The 18,958-nt window shown below is 45.4% G+C and overlaps 1 protein-coding gene across 1 annotated transcript in view; it reads left to right on the forward strand.

The window, feature by feature from the left end:
• LOC126443031 (zinc finger protein 497-like) overlaps positions 1-16,103 on the forward strand; it is a 115,536-nt gene extending 99,433 nt beyond the window's left edge. The window contains exons 6-8 of the mRNA XM_050090877.1: positions 15,230-15,439; positions 15,590-15,728; positions 15,795-16,103. Of these exons, the coding sequence (XP_049946834.1) occupies positions 15,230-15,439; positions 15,590-15,728; positions 15,795-16,103 (658 nt within the window). The remainder of the gene's footprint in view (positions 1-15,229; positions 15,440-15,589; positions 15,729-15,794) is intronic.
• The last annotated feature ends 2,855 nt before the right edge of the window (positions 16,104-18,958 follow it).

The raw sequence follows: 18,958 nt of genomic DNA on the forward strand, positions 1-18,958 counted from the left end.
GGCGAGTGTCGTAGGCGTTCTCCCTAGATACAGATTCTCTCTCTCTCTATCCCGCCTCTCTGCACTGACACTTGCGTGGCAGTGACTCTGAGAATCATCTTAATTTGTGTACGTAGCCATTAAGATGGGATATCGGAGATGTTTCACATACCTCGTTTAGTAACGAGGCCCCTTCTACCGATCGCGGCCAGGTAAACCTCCTAAACGTGCGACACCGGTCTGTCGACAGGCAGAGCGTCGGTGTCCGTGGAGTCTGAACGTGTAGAGTGGGATCGTGAAACGTCAGCTCGTAGGCCTGGAACACTGGACCCGCACAAGTGTTGCAGCCTACCGACAGACCGTCTTCCACAGGTGACAGACGTTCCTCTGCGACCAGCGGTGGCGGCGCGACCGCTGTCCGGCCCGTAGTGCACCAAATACTGCGGCGCGTCTTCACGATCGTCGGATCGGCCGCGGAGGACTCGTTCCTCAGCTGGCCCCTTGCACAGATTTGACGCCAGTAGACTTCTTTCTGTGCGGAAAGCTGAAAGGTGCTGCCGAAAAGGACATCCCGGCTACACATGACGATTTGTTGTTGTTGTTGTTGTTGTTGTTGTCTTCGGTCCTGAGACTGGTTTGATGCAGCTCTCCATGCTACTCTATCCTGTGCAAGCTTCATCATCTCCCAGTACCTACTGCAGCCCACATCCTTCTGAATCTGTTTACTGTATTCATCTCCTGGCCTCCCTCTACGATTTTTGCCCTCCACGCTGTCCTCCAGTACTAAATTGGTGATCCCTTGATGCCTCAGAACATGTCCTACCAACCGGTCCCTTCTTCTAGTCAAGTTGTGCCACAAACTCCTCTTCTCCCCAATCCTATTCAATACCTCCTCATTAGTTACGTGATCTACCCATCTAATCTTCAGCATTCTTCTGTAGCACCACATTTCGAAAGCTTCTATTCTCTTCTTGTTCGAACTATTTATCGTCGTGTTCCATACATGGCTACACTCCATACAAATACTTTCAGAAATGACTTACTGACACTTAAATCTATACTCGATGTTAACAAATTTCTCTTCTTCAGAAACGCTTTCCTTGCCATTGCCAGTCTACATTTTATATCCTCTCTACTTCGACCATCATCAGTTATTTCGCTCCCCAAATAGCAAAACTCCTCTACTACTTTAAGTGCCTCATTTCCTAATCTAATTCCCTCAGCGTCACCCGACTCAATTCGACTACATTCCATTATCCTCATTTTGCTTTTGTTGATGTACATCTTATATCCTCCTTTCAAGACACTGTCCATTCCGTTCAACTGCTCTTCCAAGTCCTTTGCTCTCTCTGACGGAATTAAAATGTCATCGGCGAACCTCAAAGTTTTTATTTCTTCTCCATGGATTTTAATTCCTACTCCATGCAGTGACATATTACTGCGGCCTGCTCGGACAACTCTGCTGAAATGCTAGCACGTGTGAAACTGTCATTCCGTATCGGACTGGAAGCATGTAGTGCTCCCGGTGGTGGCCATTTTGAACACGACCTGTGTCGGTCAGCTGCCTCATTACTGGTCAGAAAACACGTAACTAATGTATGCTCTTGTGTTGTGCAACAAACACCACTGACATTCTAATTTACCCAACTTCTAGTTTTTCAATGTAACTATCCACTGTTCCATTTACAAAAGTGTATTTTTGCACAAAAAATACTCTCTAAATATTACTGTAATCTTTTCATTGGCTAGCAATACTAGCCCCTGACTACTAGTCCATTATGTGAACACTGCACATCAATAGCACATTCTATTTCTGCAATATTTGCGGTAATTTTAGGTGATTCACCCCGTACGTTCATCTAGCTCTTGTACAATATCGTTTTTGCAGCAGGTGTACGTACGTATAAAAAAAGGTTGTAGGTACGCGAGAGGGTCGAAGGGGAAGAAGGAAGAGGACTGGAGAGAGTACTGGAGAGATTTTTAAAAAGGGCAGAGTTTGGAGAAGTCCTCCAGAACTGCAGGTCACGAGAGACTTACCAGACAGGATGAGAAGGAAAGACTGAATGTTGGGGACTGCAGTGGATGAGATTTGAAAACCTCAGAGCTTAGAGGTGAAAGAGAGGATAATATGCGAGACACAGATTACTGCCGAAACATTGTAAACGAGTTAATACGAGTGAGCAGCTAAGTGTATTGTTGGGAGGGGGACAGCAAAAAAAAAAAAGATAAGTTAGAAAATAGGAGACGTATAAATCTAAACAAAGTGAGGAAAGGAGTAGTTACTGTGAATAAATGTCGAGACAGAAGCAGTTAATGTAAATTAAGGCCAGGTGGGTGGCAAGACACGTTGTGGCACTAGCTGCCACCTGGGGACTTCTTAAAATCCGGTGTCCGGGGGAGGAATCCGAATGGCGCGTGGCTGGTGGTGAAGCGGGCACAGAGGTCACGGCTGTCACTTGTAGAGCGCGCTCCCATCGACAGTACACGTTCTCCCAGTTACAGGGCTGATACAGGTGGTGGTAGAAGGGTGCGCAGGGCAAGTCTCGCTCTGGGGACAGTAACAGGGGTAGGAGCCGCAGGGCAGGGCAGGGCAGGGTAGGGAGACGGCTGCAGGAGCAGCGCAGCCTCTGGGACGGCAGCGAAAAGCCGTTCTGGATGTGATCGGCAAAATTCCAGACGAAATGGATGTCATTTCAGGGCACGATTTTAGGAAGTCGTGACCTTGTCGAACTTGCCGATCGGTACTTTAGAGACCGGGATAATACTGTGGTGTGGTGTGCTCCAAAATTGTTTTTTTTTTTTTTTTTTTTTCAAACTACACAGATGGGTCAATTACATCCAGTGAAGGCTTAGGTGAGAATGGTGGTCTAGTGCTTAAAGAGTGTGCATGTCAACAAATATGTTTGCCTCGGAAGCTGAGGCTGTAAGGGAGAGAACGTTTAACACGGAAAGGATGGCAACTGTCAAAACATTGTTATTTACGAATTTGCCTATAACAATTTACTTACGGTTCATTACACTGAAGCACCTTCTCTCGATCGCCTTTCACGAATTTCTTTGCAAATTTTACAGCTGTTTTCATTCCCAGCCTCTGCTTGCCTCATAGTAGTTCTTTCGTATTGTTGTGCATTCATTTTTTGCAAAACCGCTACGATCCACTTTTACTGCTATGTCCTAAATTACTGTATTTGACAGGCAAATTAGTTAACATTTTCTCGTACGACTTTCTGTTTGGCAAGTTTTTAAAATTTTATCTCTTCACGACTTTCCCTATCGATATTTTTCTTATCTTTTTTGTCACCTCCCCCCATAGAGACCTCTTTTCTGGCGACAAAGTCTCACCCACTTATTACCTATTATTTACCACTGTCTGTTCTCATAATTTTCGTACAAATTTTTTCATCTCTCTTTGTCCGTTTTTATATAATTTTCTACCCTCTACCGTTTCCGGCACTCCGGACCGTACTCTCTCACTACAACGAGTCCCACTGTGTATTACATTGCACTATCGAAATTAGAGGTCCGCATTCTGTTCCTCGAAATTACTCCCGAAGGCCTAACAGCGAAAGTCTGTTTCTGGATGTAATCCTACTTTACGGCAGGCTCTTTTACACTTTCAAATACAGCAGTCTGTTGCACTTACCCGGTTAATCCGTGACCTGTGTGCCTCATCTGGCAGTTTCCAGTCCACCAGACTTCTGTCCTCCTCCAAAATCCTGTCCTTATCTGCCCGTCACGTATGCTCGGACGGCGCCATCTGCCGAGCCGGCTTCAAACTGCGACAACGTGCCAGACTTCCCCCACACTCCTGAACTACGTCAGCAGTGGTGTGTCTCTCTCTTCCTGTCCCTAAACAGCTGCGCTGTCGACCGTCACTCCTCTCCGACAGACCGAGCTTGCCCGGCCGTCTTAGTGTCCCACAGTTGTCACCACTGCCTCCCAGACTGAGAATACTTCGTAATCATGAGAACCGGGCACAACAGTGCAGTCTTCTTAACCTTTTGTCTAAAGCACTCTCCCCTCCCGAATTACCTTTATTATCAGAGGGTCTCAATTTCGGACCTAAACCTACATTTAGTCCTGCCGCTTCGGTGGAGGTCTCGCTTTTCTTCACACGTTATGTCAGCTGAAAGTATCACCTCGCAACCCGATCCCGAAACCTCTCCGGCAGCAAACCTGACACCGAACCCCGCCTCGAACAGTTCTGCCCGTGATCCCGACTCGATCCACGACCGCTACCCCAGAATCTCCCCTTACGCGCCTTCCGAGAATTCCCGACCTCGAGCTTTTTCCTTCGTAACCCTTCCTCAGGACCCTACGACGTGACCCTAACCTGTCCTCTGCAGAACTCCAGGCCCTGCATCCCCTAAAAGCTGACGACTACGTCATTATTTTCGCAACAGACAAAAGATGTACCACTGTGGCACTAGACCGACAGGAGTATGTCGGTGAAGGTCTGTGCAACAGCTGTGCGTACAGCTTCTGCCGTAGAGATCCCGTGCCTGCGCGATTCTATCTGGCCCGCAGCCCCACCTTAAAACCTCGATCCGTTGAACGTCTCGTCCCCCCGAACCGCGCACCCCTACCTTTCATTTCCTTCCCGAGATCCACAGATCTAATCGTCCCGGCCGTCCAGTACCTGCCGGCTTCAGAGCAGCCACCGAGTGTAGATCTGCCTCGGTCGATCGACACCTGCGACACGTAGTACGGAGGCTTTGCGGACGCCGACACACACACCGACCACTTCCAGCACACACCTGGCGTGTCACCACTGGTGCCACCTTTCTCTGTACTGACACTCCCCAAGTACGTCCTCTGACTGCTGGTGTTTCCAAGCCTATGACATCCTTCTTGCACACCTTAATCAACTTTACACTTGCCAACAATTACTTCACCTTTGAGGGGCAGACATACTACAAACGGATCAGGGAACCGGAGTGGCTCCTCCCTATGACAACCTTGTCACGGGCCACTGAGACGCTACTTTCTTGTGTTTTGTTTAGATTAATCGATGACATACTTTCCGTACGGACTCGCGGTGATGTTAACCTGTTAAAATTGCCGGAATTTGTGAATACTGTCTCCCAATTAAATTTTAGGTTGTCCTATTCCGAATCCCGTGCCACTTTCTGCGGTGTCGATCTCTTTCTTAGCCGAGGCCAGCTACGTACTTCTGTTCACTTTAAACCTGTTGTTGTTGTGGTCTCCAGTCCTGAGACTGGTTTGATGCAGCTCTCCACGCTACTCTATCCTGCGCAAGCTTCTTCATCTCCCAGCACCTACTGCAACCTACACCCTTCTGAATCTGCTTGGTGTATTCATCTCTCGGTCTCCCTCTACGATTTTTACCCTCCACGCTGCCCTCCAATACTAGATTGGTCATCCCTTGATGCCTCAGAAAATGTCCTACCAAACGATTCCTCCTCCTAGTCAAGTTGTGGCACAAACTCCTCCCCATATCTATTCAATACCTCCTCAATAGTTATGTGATCTACCCATCTAATCTTCAGCATTCTTCTGTAGGACCACATTTCGAAAGCTTCTATTCTCTTCTTGTCCAAACTATTTATCGTCCATGTTTCACTTCCATACATGGCTACACTCCATACAAATACTTTCAGAAACGACTTCCTGACTCTTAAATCTATACTCGATTTTAACAAATTTCACTTCTTGAGAAACGCTTTCCTTGCCATTGCCAGTCTACATGTTATATCCTCTCTACTTCGGCCATTCTCAGTTATTTTGCTCCCCAAATAGCAAAACTCCTTTACTACTTTAAGTGTCTCAATTCCTAATCTAATTCCCTCAGCATCACCCGACTTAATTCGACTACATTCCATTATCCTCATTTTCCTTTTGTTGTTGTTCATCTTATACCCTCCTTTCGAGACACTGGCCATTCCGTTCAACTGCTCTTCCAAGTCCTTTGCTGTCTCTGACAGAATTACAATGTCATCGGCGAACCTCAAAGTTTTTATTTCTTCTTCCTGGATTTTAGTACCTACTCCGAATTTTTCTTTTGTTTCCTTTACTGCTTGCTCAATATACAGATTGAATAACATCGGGGAGAGGCTATAACCCTGTCTCACTCCCTTCCCAACAGCTGCTTCCATTTCATGCCTCTCGACTCTTATAACTGCCATCTGGTTTCTGTACAAATTGTAAATAGCCTTTCGCTCCCTGTATTTTACTCCTGCCACCTTTAGAATGTGAAAGAGAGTATTCCAGTCAACATTCTCAAAAGCTTTCTCTAAGTCTACAAATGCTAGAAACGTAGGTTTGCCTTTTCTTTATCTTTCTTCTAAGATAAGTCGTAAGGTTAGTATTCCCTCACGCGTTCCAACATTTCTACGGAATCCAAACTGATCTTCCCCGAGGTCGGCTTCTACTAGTTTTTCCATTCGTCTGTAAAGAATACGTGTTAGTATTTTGCAGCTGTGACTTATTAAACTGATAGTTCGTTAATTTTCACATCTGTCAACCCCTGCTTTCTTCGGGATTGGAATTATTATATTCTTCTTGAAGTCTGAGGGTATTTCGCCTGTCTCATACATCTTGCCCACCAGATGGTAGAGTTTTGTCAGGACTGGCTCTCCCAAGGCCGTCAGTAGTTCTAATGGAATGTTGTCTACTCCCGGGGCCTTGTTTCGACTCAGGTCCTTCAGTGCTCTGTCAAACTCTTCACGCAGTATCGTATCTCCCATTTCATCTTCATCTACATCCTCTTCCATTTCCATAATATTGTCCTCAAGTACATCGCCCTTGTATAAACCCTCTATATACTGCTTCCACCTTTCTGCCTTCCTTTCTTTGCTTAGAACTGGGTTGCCATCTGAGCTCTTGACATTCATGCAAGTGGTTCTCTTTTCTCCAAAGGTTTCTTTAATTTTCCTGTAGGCGGTATCTATCTTACCCCTAGTGAGATAGGCCTCTACATCCTTACATTTGTCCTCTAGCCATCCCTGCTTAGCCATTTTGCACTTCCTGTCGATCTCATTTTTTAGACGTTTGTATTCCTTTTTGCCTGCTTCATTTACTGCATTTTTATATTTTCTCCTTTCATCAATTAAATTCAATATTTCTTCTGTTACCCAAGGATTTCTACTAGCCCTCGTCTTTTTACCTACTTGATCCTCTGCTGCCTTCACTACTTCATCCCTCAGAGCTACCCATTCTTCTTCTATTGTATTTCTTTCCCCCATTCCTGTCAATTGTTCCCTTATGCTCTCCCTGAAACTCTGTACAACCTCTCGTTCTTTCAGTTTATCCAGGTCCCATCTCCTTAAATTCCCACCTTTTTGCAGTTTCTTCAGTTTCAATCTGCAGTTCATAACCAATAGATTTTGGTCAGAATCCATATCTGCCCCTGGAAATGTCTTAAAATTTAAAACCTGGTTCCTAAATCTCTGTCTTACCATTATATAATCTATCTGATACCTTTTAGTATCTCCAGGATTCTTCCAGGTATACAACCTTCTTTTATGATTCTTGAACCAAGTGTTAGCTATGATTAAGTTATGCTCTGTGCAAAATTCTACAAGGCGGCTTCCTCTTTCATTTCTTCCCCCCAATCCATATTCACCTACTATGTTTCCTTCTCTCCCTTTTCCTACTGACGAATTCCAGTCACCCATGACTATTAAATTTTCGATTCCCTTCACTACCTGAATAATTTCTTTTATCTCGTCATACATTTCATCTATTTCTTCATCATCTGCAGAGCTAGTTGGCATATAAACTTGTACTACTGTAGTAGGCATGGGCTTTGTGTCTATCTTGGCCACAATAATGCGTTCACTATGCTGTTTGTAGTAGCTTAGCCACACTCCTATTTTTTTATTCATTATTAAACCTACTCCTGCATTACCTCTATTTGATTTTGTATTTATAACACTAATCACCTGACCAAAAGTCTTGTTCCTCCTGCCACCGAACTTCACTAATTCCCACTATATCTAACTTTAACCTATCCATTTCCCTTTTTAAATTTTCTAACCTACCTGCCCGATTAAGGGATCTGACATTCCACGCTCCGATCCGTAGAACGCCAGTTTTCTTTCTCCTGATACCGACGTCCTCTTGAGTAGTCCCCGCCCGGAGGTCCGAGTGGGGGACTATTTTACCTCCGGAATATTTTACCCAAGAGGACGCCATCATCATTTAACCATACAGTAAAGCTGCATGCCCTCGTGAATGCGGCCGTAGTTTCCCCTTGCTTTCAGCCGTTCGCAGTATCAGCACAGCAAGGCTGTTTTGGTTAGTGTTACAAGGCCAGATCAGTCAATCATCCAGACTGTTGCCCCTGCAACTACTGAAAAGGCTGCTGCCCCTCTTCAGGAACCACACGTTTGTCTGGCCTCTCAACAGATACCCCTCTGTTGTGGTTGCACCTACGGTACGGCTATCTGTATCGCTGAGGCACGCAAGCCTCCCCACCAACGGCAAGGTCCACGGTTCATGGGGGGGGGGATGTGGATCGCTTCACGCTTCACGATTTTGCGTGTCATCCTTTAAACCTACAAAAGTATAATTGACAGTTGCCGTCCTTTCCGCGTCTAACGTTCTCTTCCGTACGGCCTCGGCTATCGAGGTGGACGTGTCTGTTCGGATGCGGACTCTACACGGCACTACACCTCCGTTCTCGTCTCGGCCTGCCTAGTTCGAAAGCAGACTTCCTGGGCCCTCACTGTCAGATCCTGGCACAGCTGATCCCTCCAAAAAACAACTTTGGAGCACACCACTTGTCACACAGTGTTATACTGGTCACATCTGTATTAATCGGTTAGTTCGACAAGTGCACGACTTCCTAAGATTGTGCCCCTCACACGTAGCTTTCGGCCGCCGTCCCAGCCTCCGCGGTATCCTCGTCGCGCCCTACGTCCCCTCTGCACCCGCCTCGCTGCGCTACGGCTCCTTCCCGTCTGACCGTCGCCGCTGCCAGAGTTGCCCCGTGCGCCCTTCTACCGCCACCTGCACCGGCCCTGTAGCTGGCAAAAGGGCGTACCATTAAAGGGAACGCGCCCTACGACGTGACGGTCGCGACCTCGGCATCTGTTTCGCCCCCCCCTCCCCCCCCCCCCCCCGCACCGTCTGGATTCTTCCCCCTGGCACCAGTTTCTCGGAGCTCTGCAGGTGGCAACTGTCTCGCCACCCACCTGGCCTCAATGTACCTTATTTTCTTTTGTCTCAGAATTTATTCACAGTAACTACTTGTTTCTTCACTCCGTTTTACTTTTCTACGTCTTTCATTTTTCTGACCCATCTTTTTTTACACCATCCACCTCCCAACTCTGTTGCGTACAGTGCACTTAATAATATTTAAAAATCTACTCACCGAGCGGCTGCAGAACATACGAGTAAAAAAAGAAAACTGATTATTTTCGTTGTTGTACGTACAGTGCACTTAGCTGTTCACTTGTATTAACTCCTTCACAGTGTTTCAGCGACAATCTCTGTCTTACATATTACCCTGCTTCTCACCTTTAGCTTCTCAGGTTTTCAAATCTTGTACGGCGCAGTCCCCAACGATCAGTCCTTCCTTCTCGTCCTGACCGGTAAGTCTCCGCTGACCTGCGGTTCTGGGTGACTTTATCGAGCTCTACCCTTTCCCTAAACCTCTCCGGTCCTTTTCCTTCACCCCTCTTCCTTCCCCTTCGACCATTTTGTTGGAAGGATGAACCACTGGCTCAGAAAGCTTCCATACCTAAAGCCTGTTTTTTTAATTTTTGTTTTCACCTGTTGCTGCATAGTGAGTAGATTTTTTTGTTATCTACCCTAGTACTTTATACTGTCAAAAATTGATAATTTTTGTTGTTATAATATTACTTTGCATTCGATATGTGACGGTACAACCTTTGACTTTCCTTAAAAATCTAATTTCAGTTGCTCGTATTCGGCTTTTACTTTTCTTAGGTAATGTTCGAGGTTCATTTCCGTATGTTAGACTGAGGGTTGTCTTTACTTTGTGAAAATTTAGTTTTGTATCCTTCCTTGTGTTATCAGCCGGTGTTGTGTGTATTGTGCCAAACATCTTTTGAAACTTGTTTTATTTATTAGGTATGTTATTTTCATGTTCGTAACTAATATTGCTGCGTAACACCTGAAAATACGACACCTGTTCTATTACAATAATGCTGTATGGCCAATGACGTGACGTGCTGCAAGTATCTCAGTTGGACACCACTTTGGTCACTCACGTGTGCCCAGTTGTTCCTCTAGTAGTATTTTGGACAACATTGAAACTTTCTGTTTGAGAGACATTATTTCAGTTTCTTTACTGAAATTTTTAGATGACTGTTCTTACATATTTGATTCAGGCAATGCATTAAAAGATGTAAATGTTTTACACGGTCCACAATGATAGTCACTACCATTCACAGTAGGTAATTTTATTTTTGCGTCTATCTTCAGGTGGTTTACATCATGTACATATTCCCATATTCAGTGTTGGAAATCTCTGTTCTAAAGAAAATCAGATAACGTGATGATGACTAGAGACAGACACACACACACACACACACACACACACACACACACAAATGAAACATTTGTAAGTGGTTAAGTGATGTGTGTTGTAAAATATTATAGTAGTTACATATAGCTGGTGTATCTATATTATTTTAACATTACATTTATCAGATTTTTTTACAAAAACATTTTGTTTTTAACACATTAACTGTGTATTAGTCAGCATGTTAATTATTGTTCCTTCCTTATTATGTCTCTGATCAAATAGTGGCACTTGAGATGTTAGTAACTTCAGAAGGACATCCGCTCACAATATCCAGTGCATTTACAATTGGGAAATAGAAAATCAGAAAAAAGAGCTTAGGTCAAAGAAGTACAGACATGTTACACATAAGGTCATTCCATGTCAAATCACAAATGAAAGTATGATCTACAATCTGACACTTTTGGATTCATTTAACATTAAGTATGCATGAAGTATACATAAAGAGTAACAAAAAAAACTTTTTTTAATATTTTTCTGAAAATGGGTACCAAATAATAGGTGCTCAAAAAATTAAAAAAATTGAATTGTTGACTTGCCCAACATCATTGATTTGCTCACAAATTTTGTTCTAATTAAGCTAGAAAAGTGAAACTGAGTTCATTTGAAAGCTCCTTTAAACAGTTTTCATATGATATAAAACAGAATTAGTTGTAAAAATGTATACATTTTTAATAAAACTGAATTTTGAAAACTATATTCTTAAATTTCCCAAAAAAATATATTTGAGAGATACTCTTTTCATCTAAATATTTTGAAAGTTTCAACATGTGTCGAGAATGGGATCACGATAAAAAGTACTTTTATGTTTTAGATGCTACTGCAAAACATCCTCAAAAATTAGGATTACTTCTCATTAGCTTTGTGTTATTGTATAGCTATATGTGGACATCAAAATAAAATTGTTTGTAAAAGTAAAAAAGCAATATTTCTCTTGCCAGTGTAAAATTAAAAAATACAAGTTAAAAAGCCTACAGCTGAATAGCAGAGAGAGGCTTAAAATCAGTTAAGTTACTAGTTCCTGGTACTTGCTGACAAGAGTGAGAAGAGTCCAATTCATTGTGCTTCTAGCCAATCAGTTTGTTACACATAACCACTTCTGCACGGGATAATATATACGCTCAGCCTGTAGTGGTGTGGGGGTTGAGGTTGTATTCACTTCCCTGCTGCTTACGGGGAGAATGTCTGCACGACTGGCGAACGTGAAGGTTGTGGATGTAGGAAGCCATCCACTGTGAGTTTGTCCTCCTCCTTACTTTTCCTCCTTGGCTACTCGTGTAGAATCTGGATACCAAAAGAAACTTAAAACTGGAGTAGTGTTCACTGACCTGTCAGCAGCTTATGACACGGCGTGGTGCGAGGGCCTGTTATTGAAATTTTTGAGAGTAGTACCTCGCGAAACTGTAGGCAACCTCGTAAGTAGCATGTTAATCAATAGATGGTTTAAAGTACATCAAAGAGAAGAGGAAAGCAGATGGCGTGTACTCAGCGATGGAGTACATCGGGGCTCTGTTCTCGCTCCATTGTTATTCGACCTCTACACAGCTGACCTGCCGAATTTGATCTGCCGAAAATTTCAATATGCAGATGACCTGGCAATTCCGTATCAGAGTCAAGACCCTTCTGAATGTGAAGAGCACCTAACGAACAGCATTACTAAACTTTGAGTATTTTGAGACGTGGCGACTGAGACCGAATGTTTCTAAAACCGGGGTGAGCCTGTTACACCTCTCTGATCGCCTCTCGTCAGCAGAGATCAGGCCACAGTTCGGCCCTCTCGGCACAGTCAGATACAACGAAAACCCAAAATACCTGGGAGTCACTCTGGGCAGAACTTTAACATACAAAAAACACCTTTCCAGCGTGGTCGAGAAGATACGAACACGAGTGAACCTCGCGAGAAAGCTGGCAGGCAGTACACGGAGAACGACTACGTCGGTGCTCCGAGGAGCGTCCCTCGCACTGGTATGCTTTCCCCGGTGGTACAGTCTTGATTGATTGATTGATTGATTGATTGATAGATAGATAGATAGATAGATAGATAGATATTGTGTGGATTTTGTCAGCAAAATCATATACAATACAATGTGTCTACAATTTACACACATAAAATTAATATTTACACACATTTTTAAGGTATCTTACATTAGTTTTATATCTTTATGTAATGTTATTATAATACTGAACAATTCTTGCTTTCATATTATAATTATTGCCTCATGTATTACAATGCAGGCTACTTTAATTACTGTACATGTTTTAATTCAGATAGTCCGTTACTGCATAATAACTTGTATTTAATAAAATTTTTTTAGTTTTGTTTTGAACTTTCCAATTGTGCCAATATCTTTTATATTTTGGGGTAATTTATAATATAATTTAACGGCATTGTACAATGAGCTCTGCTGAGTTTTAACTTTGTTTGTCCTCTCTGGGTGCAGATTGTTCCTAGTTTCATAGCTTTGTACTACAGAATTTTTAACATAGCAGTCAATATTTTTTTTACATACATAATAATACTTTGAAAAATGTATTCACAGGGAACAGTTAGGATTTCCAGCTTTTGGAAATGTTCAAGGCAGTGAGGCTTACTGCCGCTCTTGGTTATTATACGAATTGCTCTTTTCTGTAATTTGAAAACTATTTGAATATTTTTACAGTTGACTCCCCAAAATATTATTCCATAGGTGATAACAGAGTGGATATAAGGAAAATATACAGATCTGACACACGTAGTATCACACACCGCAGTCAGAATTGTAAGAGCATAGTATGCTGCAGCGATTCTGTTACTAATTATTTTAATATGTTCTTCCCACTTTAACTGACTGTCGACATGCATATCAAGAAATTTTGTGTAGTCTGCACATTCTATAGTTCCACCAACTGAGGGAGGTGTGGGTACAGTTGAACAGATACCGGACCGAAGGGGGTTCGGTGCAAATGCGACGTGCACGAGTGGGGCTTTTTGAGTGGCGGTGTGTGTGGCTGGCTGTGGTGACACCCAAACAGTGGGCCACATTGTGAACCAGTGTCTAGTCGGGCGCTTCCCCGGTGGCACTGAGCAGCTCTGTCGAGCGTCCCACGAGGCACTCTGCCGGATAGAGTCCGTCGACATCGGAGTGTAGTCGGAGCCGATTTAAAACCTGTGCACTATATATAATTTCACGTGTTCATCTTTATATACTGGGCGATCAAAAAGTCAGTATAAATTTGAAAACTGAATAAACCACGGAATAATGTAGATAGAGAGGTACAAATTGACACACATGCTTGGAATGACATGGGGGTTTTATTAGAACCACCCCATATTACTAGATGTGTGAAAGATCTCTTGCGCGCGTCGTTTGGTGATGATCGTGTGCTCAGCCGCCACTTTCGTCATGCTTGGCCTCCCAGGTCCCCAGACCTCAGTCCGTGCGATTATTGGCTTTGGGGTTACCTGAAGTCGCAAGTGTGTCGTGACCGACCGACATCTCTGTGGATGCTGAAAGACAACATCTACATCTACATTTATACTCCGCAAGCCACCCAACGGTGTGTGGCGGAGGGCACTTTACGTGCCACTGTCATTACCTCCCTTTCCTGTTCCAGTCGCGTATGGTTCGCGGGGAGAACGACTGAAAGCCTCCGTGCGCGCTCGAATCTCTCTTATTTTACATTCGTGATCTCCTCGGGAGGTATAAGTAGGGGGAAGCAATATATTCGATACCTCATCCAGAAACGCACCCTCTCGAAACCTGGACAGCAAGCTACACCGCGATGCAGAGCGCCTCTCTTGCAGAGTCTGCCACTCGAGTTTGCTAAACATCTCCGTAACGCTATCACGGTTACCAAATAATGCTGTGACGAAACGCGCCGCTCTTCTTTGCATCTTCTGTATCTCCTCCGTCAACCCGACCTGGTACGGATCCCACACTGATGAGCAATACTGAAGTATAGGTCGAACGAGTGTTTTGTAAGCCACCTCCTTTGTTAATGGACTACATTTTCTAAGCACTCTCCCAATGAATCTCAACCTGGTACCCGCCTTTTTTACCAATGGTATCTCATCATAAGGACAAATGAACAGGCCATAAGATGATGAAACCAGTCATTTTATTTGTGAGACTGGAACTAGCACCGTTTGTGTGTGTGTGTGTGTGTGTGTGTGTGTGTGTGTGTGTGTCCGGCGCCAATGCCTCAGCCTAACTCCAGACATGCTTTACAGTGCTGTTCACAACATTATTCGTTGACTACAGGTATTGTTGAGGAATGATGGTGGACATATTGAGCATTTCCTGTAAAGATCATCATCTTTGCTATTACTTTGTTATGCTAAGTATTGTTATTCTGATCAGATGAAGCGTCATCTGTCGGACATTTTTTGAACTTTTGTATTTTTTCTTTTTTTTTTGTTCTAATAAAACCCTGTGTCATTCCGAGCATGTGTGTCAATTTGTACCCCTCTATCTACATTATTCCGTGATTTATTCAGTTTTCAAATTTATATACCGACTTTTTGATCACCCGGTATATTTCTTTGTTTCGCTAAATGTGTGTTACTGTAATTGGTGCGTACGATAATAATAAATACGTGTAACTCCAAACTTGGACAGAATGAAACGATGACCTATTTGCAAGAAATGCTTCAGTTCTTAGACCAAAATTAGTTTCTTCACCGTAGAAGCACTGACACTTCAGTTTAAAGTGTGGTTCGAGCGACGTTCTCTCCCTGCCTGCATGCCTGCCTGCCAGGTCATCCCACGACGGTGCCGGCGAGACGGCGGCGGACTCGGAGTACTTCTACTGCGACACGTGCTCGCAAGTCTTCACCTCCAAGTCGGACATCGCGGACCACGTGCGCACGCACGCGGCCGGCCACGTGTGCGGGCTGTGCGGCGAGGTGTTCGCCGCGGTGTCCCGGCTGCGGCGCCACCGCCCCCACTGCCCCGAGCGGCAGCTCGCGCTGGCGGCCGGCCGCCTCCGGGCCCCGAGGACGGCGAGGGGCGGCGGCGGCGCCGGCGGCGGCAGGCGGGGGGCGGCGAAGGGGGGCGGCGGCGACGGGGCCCGGCGCTTCGCCTGCGACGTGTGCGGCGCGGCGTTCGCCTACCGCAGCTCGCTGGACGTGCACCGGCGCCGCCACTCGGACGAGCGGCCGTTCGCGTGCGGCGTGTGCGGCGGCACGTTCAAGCGCTCGGACCAGCTGCGCACGCACGCGCGCGTCCACACGGGCCACCGGCCGCACGCGTGCGGCGTGTGCGGGCGCGCGTTCGCGCTGGCCGGCAACCTGGCGGTGCACGCGCGGCTGCACACGGGCGAGCGGCCGTACGCGTGCGGCGCCTGCGGCAAGACGTTCCGGCAGGCCGCCTGCCTCAAGCGGCACGCGCGCCTCCACACGGGGGAGCGGCCGTACGCGTGCGGCGTGTGCGGCCGGCGCTTCACGCAGGGCGGCAGCCTCAAGGCGCACGCGCTGCTGCACTCGGGCGAGAAGCCGTTCAGCTGCGCCGTCTGCGGCCGCGCCTTCCGCCGCTCCTGCCACCTGCGCGACCACTCCAGGCTCCACGCCGCCGAGGCGCGCCAGCAGCAGCAGCCGCCGCCGGCCGCCGGAGAGGAGGGAGCGCAAAAGTGACTCTGCTGTAGGGGCAGCGGGGGTCGGACCTCTCTCGCTGTCGCCTTGTACAGTGGTCGGCCCGTACTTACCTTCGAGATGTGAAATTGCAAATACTGCCAGTAGGCGCGTTTAGCTCTCGGAACCCGTACGTACCTTTCTGGGCTGAGAAAGCGGGGAGTAGCGGCTCACTGGGAGGGTGGCGGGAGGCGGAGGTCTAGTGGTGTAGTGAGGTGAGAGAGGTTCTGTGGAGAGTCGGTACAGTGGCGTGACAGACGGAGATGTATTAGGAGTGGGAGGAAAGAGAAGCGGAACGAATATTGCAGTTAAGAAATAGGGAAGTCGCAGAGGGGGCGACGGTGGTGGGGGAGAGGGAGATATCGGCATAAACTACAGAACAGTGTTACGAAAAGGACAGTTGCTACTCACCGTATAGCGGAGATGCTTAGTTCCAGAGGGCCACGACAAAAAGTGTCACAGACAAAGCTTTCGGCCAACAACCGAGGCCTTTATGTAAAACACACTCTCTCTCTCTCTCTCTCTCTCTCTCTCTCTCTCTCTCTCTCTCTCTCTCTCTCTGTGTCACTTTTTGTCATACCCCCTCTCGGACTAAGCATCTCCGCTATATGGTGAGTAGTAACTATACCTTTCATAATATTGTTAAATTCTGTCCTCGATTTTCCTTTGTTTAAACTACCGAACAGATACAGCAAATAATGAAATTCTACCGACAGAAAAACGGCACATTCTCAAAGGATTTATTTCTCTGCTCATGGAGCTCACTCAATCTGTTTGTGTTTGCCGGTGATATTTCCTCTCTTCTCTGTCCAGCCTCCCTCCCCTCTTTCTGAGTGACTCTGCCTGCACTCCTGTGTCTGTGGAGCACCATGCCTCCTCCCCCCCTCCCCTGTCTGTCTCAGTTTATTATGTTCGTCGATATCTTTTTGTGGAAGACAACTCTGCAGAATGCATCTTTGGGTTGGGTTTCATTTCTCGTCTTCCTTATTCTGTTTCAAGGATTGTATACAAGTTCTGTGATTGTGGTTTTGTGAAAATGTCAATTTTTTTTTCAGCCGCTTTCACTCTATTTCTTTGAGACAACCATAAAATTGTGCGGATGACAATAAAATTGTTCTTATAATTTGCAGATAATATTTGCAGTTTTCTTTGTTCCTTACTGTAAATTTCATTGTTTGTATTTTTAATGAATGTTGATTTGTCATTGAATCCCAGCTTTCTCCTCATGATTTTCTTCTCTATTTCTGAGGAGTTCCTTACCCTCCCCTCCTCCCCCCCCCTTCCCCTCGGGAAGATGGTGCAGAACTATTGACAGACACTGAAGCTTACCTCGAACAGGTCCACACCTCTGGTCCCACTGTCATTTTTTGTCGAAAACATTTTTCCCGATCACCTGCGTTAAGTACTTAATTTTTCCATCTTGCAGATATGCCTGTATTTTCTCTGCTATTTTGACCGGTGCATTTTGATATTACCTGTTACTTCTGTTATCTCAAAGGCTACCTCTAAGCTTAGTTTCTCATCAACTTGCTTCATACAGTCAATTTCAGTGCTAGGAGTTTCTGTCATTTGACAGGCTGGAAATGCCGTCAGGAAAAAATACACGCAGTACTGCAATCGAATGAACTTTCATTCAAACTCGCATTTTGACCAAAATCCGCAGAAATTTTTCTGAGAGGAGACTACATTTTAAAATTGCCTGCTTTGATGTAATTGACTTGGTGAGCTTTAAAACCTACCCTGTCCCAAGAAGTACACAACATTTATTGTACCTGAAATGACTGATAGTATCTACTCAGTACTTTTGAGGTAGGGTACTTTAATACCTAAGCAGTATTCGTACTTAAGAAGTATATGCAAATTTCATCATTTTATGTTATTGATACGAATGTGGCTGCCACCTTTCTCAATTCAGTGATCTGCAATTATATTCTCGTATGTTCGAATCTGGAATATACAATGATATAGGAAGTAATGCTCGAAAATGTTAGTCGTATTACCGTTGTATTATTTTGAAACTGAAAATTAAAAATCCGGAATAGAAAACGAGTCGTTCCGTATGGACAAAAATAACCGACAAAAACTGCCGGATAAACACTCAGTCGGCAGGAAAATCGGGGAAGAGACTCCGTAAAGGGCTCGTGCATCTTTGATGCCATCTACGACACACTGTTTTTTGCACTACTTCGTGTGTGATCATCTTAATGGATTTATTGCATTACCAGCAGGAGAACTTGTGTGAAGTTTGGAAGTTAGGAGGTAGGTTCCGGTGGAAGTAAAGCTACGAGGACAGGCCACGAAGCGCGCCCGGGTAGCTCAGTCGGCAGAGCGCTTACCTACGAAATGCTAAGGTCCCGAGTTCGAGTCTCGGTCCGGCACTCAGTTTTAATCTGCCGGGAAGTTTCATATCGGCGCACGCTCTGCTGCAGAGCTAAATTCCTTGTGGGGACAATCCCAGAGGCCGCCGTGGCTGTCACCTCCACTAATGGCACTACTGGACGGGCTGTGCTCGCCGTCAGACGTGTAGGGTGCAGCGCAAAACCACTCGTCTGCTGCACTTACTCCTCCTCGCTCTGGAAAAAATAAGTTTTCACTGCCTCGTCCTAAATCGGTCACGAACGTGAGGCGGTCTACTTTTCCGCTTTGACCACACTTGCAAAAGTGTCAGTTTTTGAAATAGCAGATGGTACTCTCATAATGTCATCTTCTTGCAGTCTGTCCACATCGTACTACAGTCTCGAAGTTCTCTCATGAGAAGTGTAATCGAGCTATTCTTATTCGGTTCGTCGTACATAACCTCGCCCTCAAGGTTTACCGTTTCCGATTCGACTAAAATTTCGACAGGAGACTGTTCTCTA

Source organism: Schistocerca serialis, unplaced genomic scaffold, assembly GCF_023864345.2.
Source record: "Schistocerca serialis cubense isolate TAMUIC-IGC-003099 unplaced genomic scaffold, iqSchSeri2.2 HiC_scaffold_1420, whole genome shotgun sequence".
Lineage (NCBI taxonomy): Eukaryota > Metazoa > Arthropoda > Insecta > Orthoptera > Acrididae > Schistocerca > Schistocerca serialis.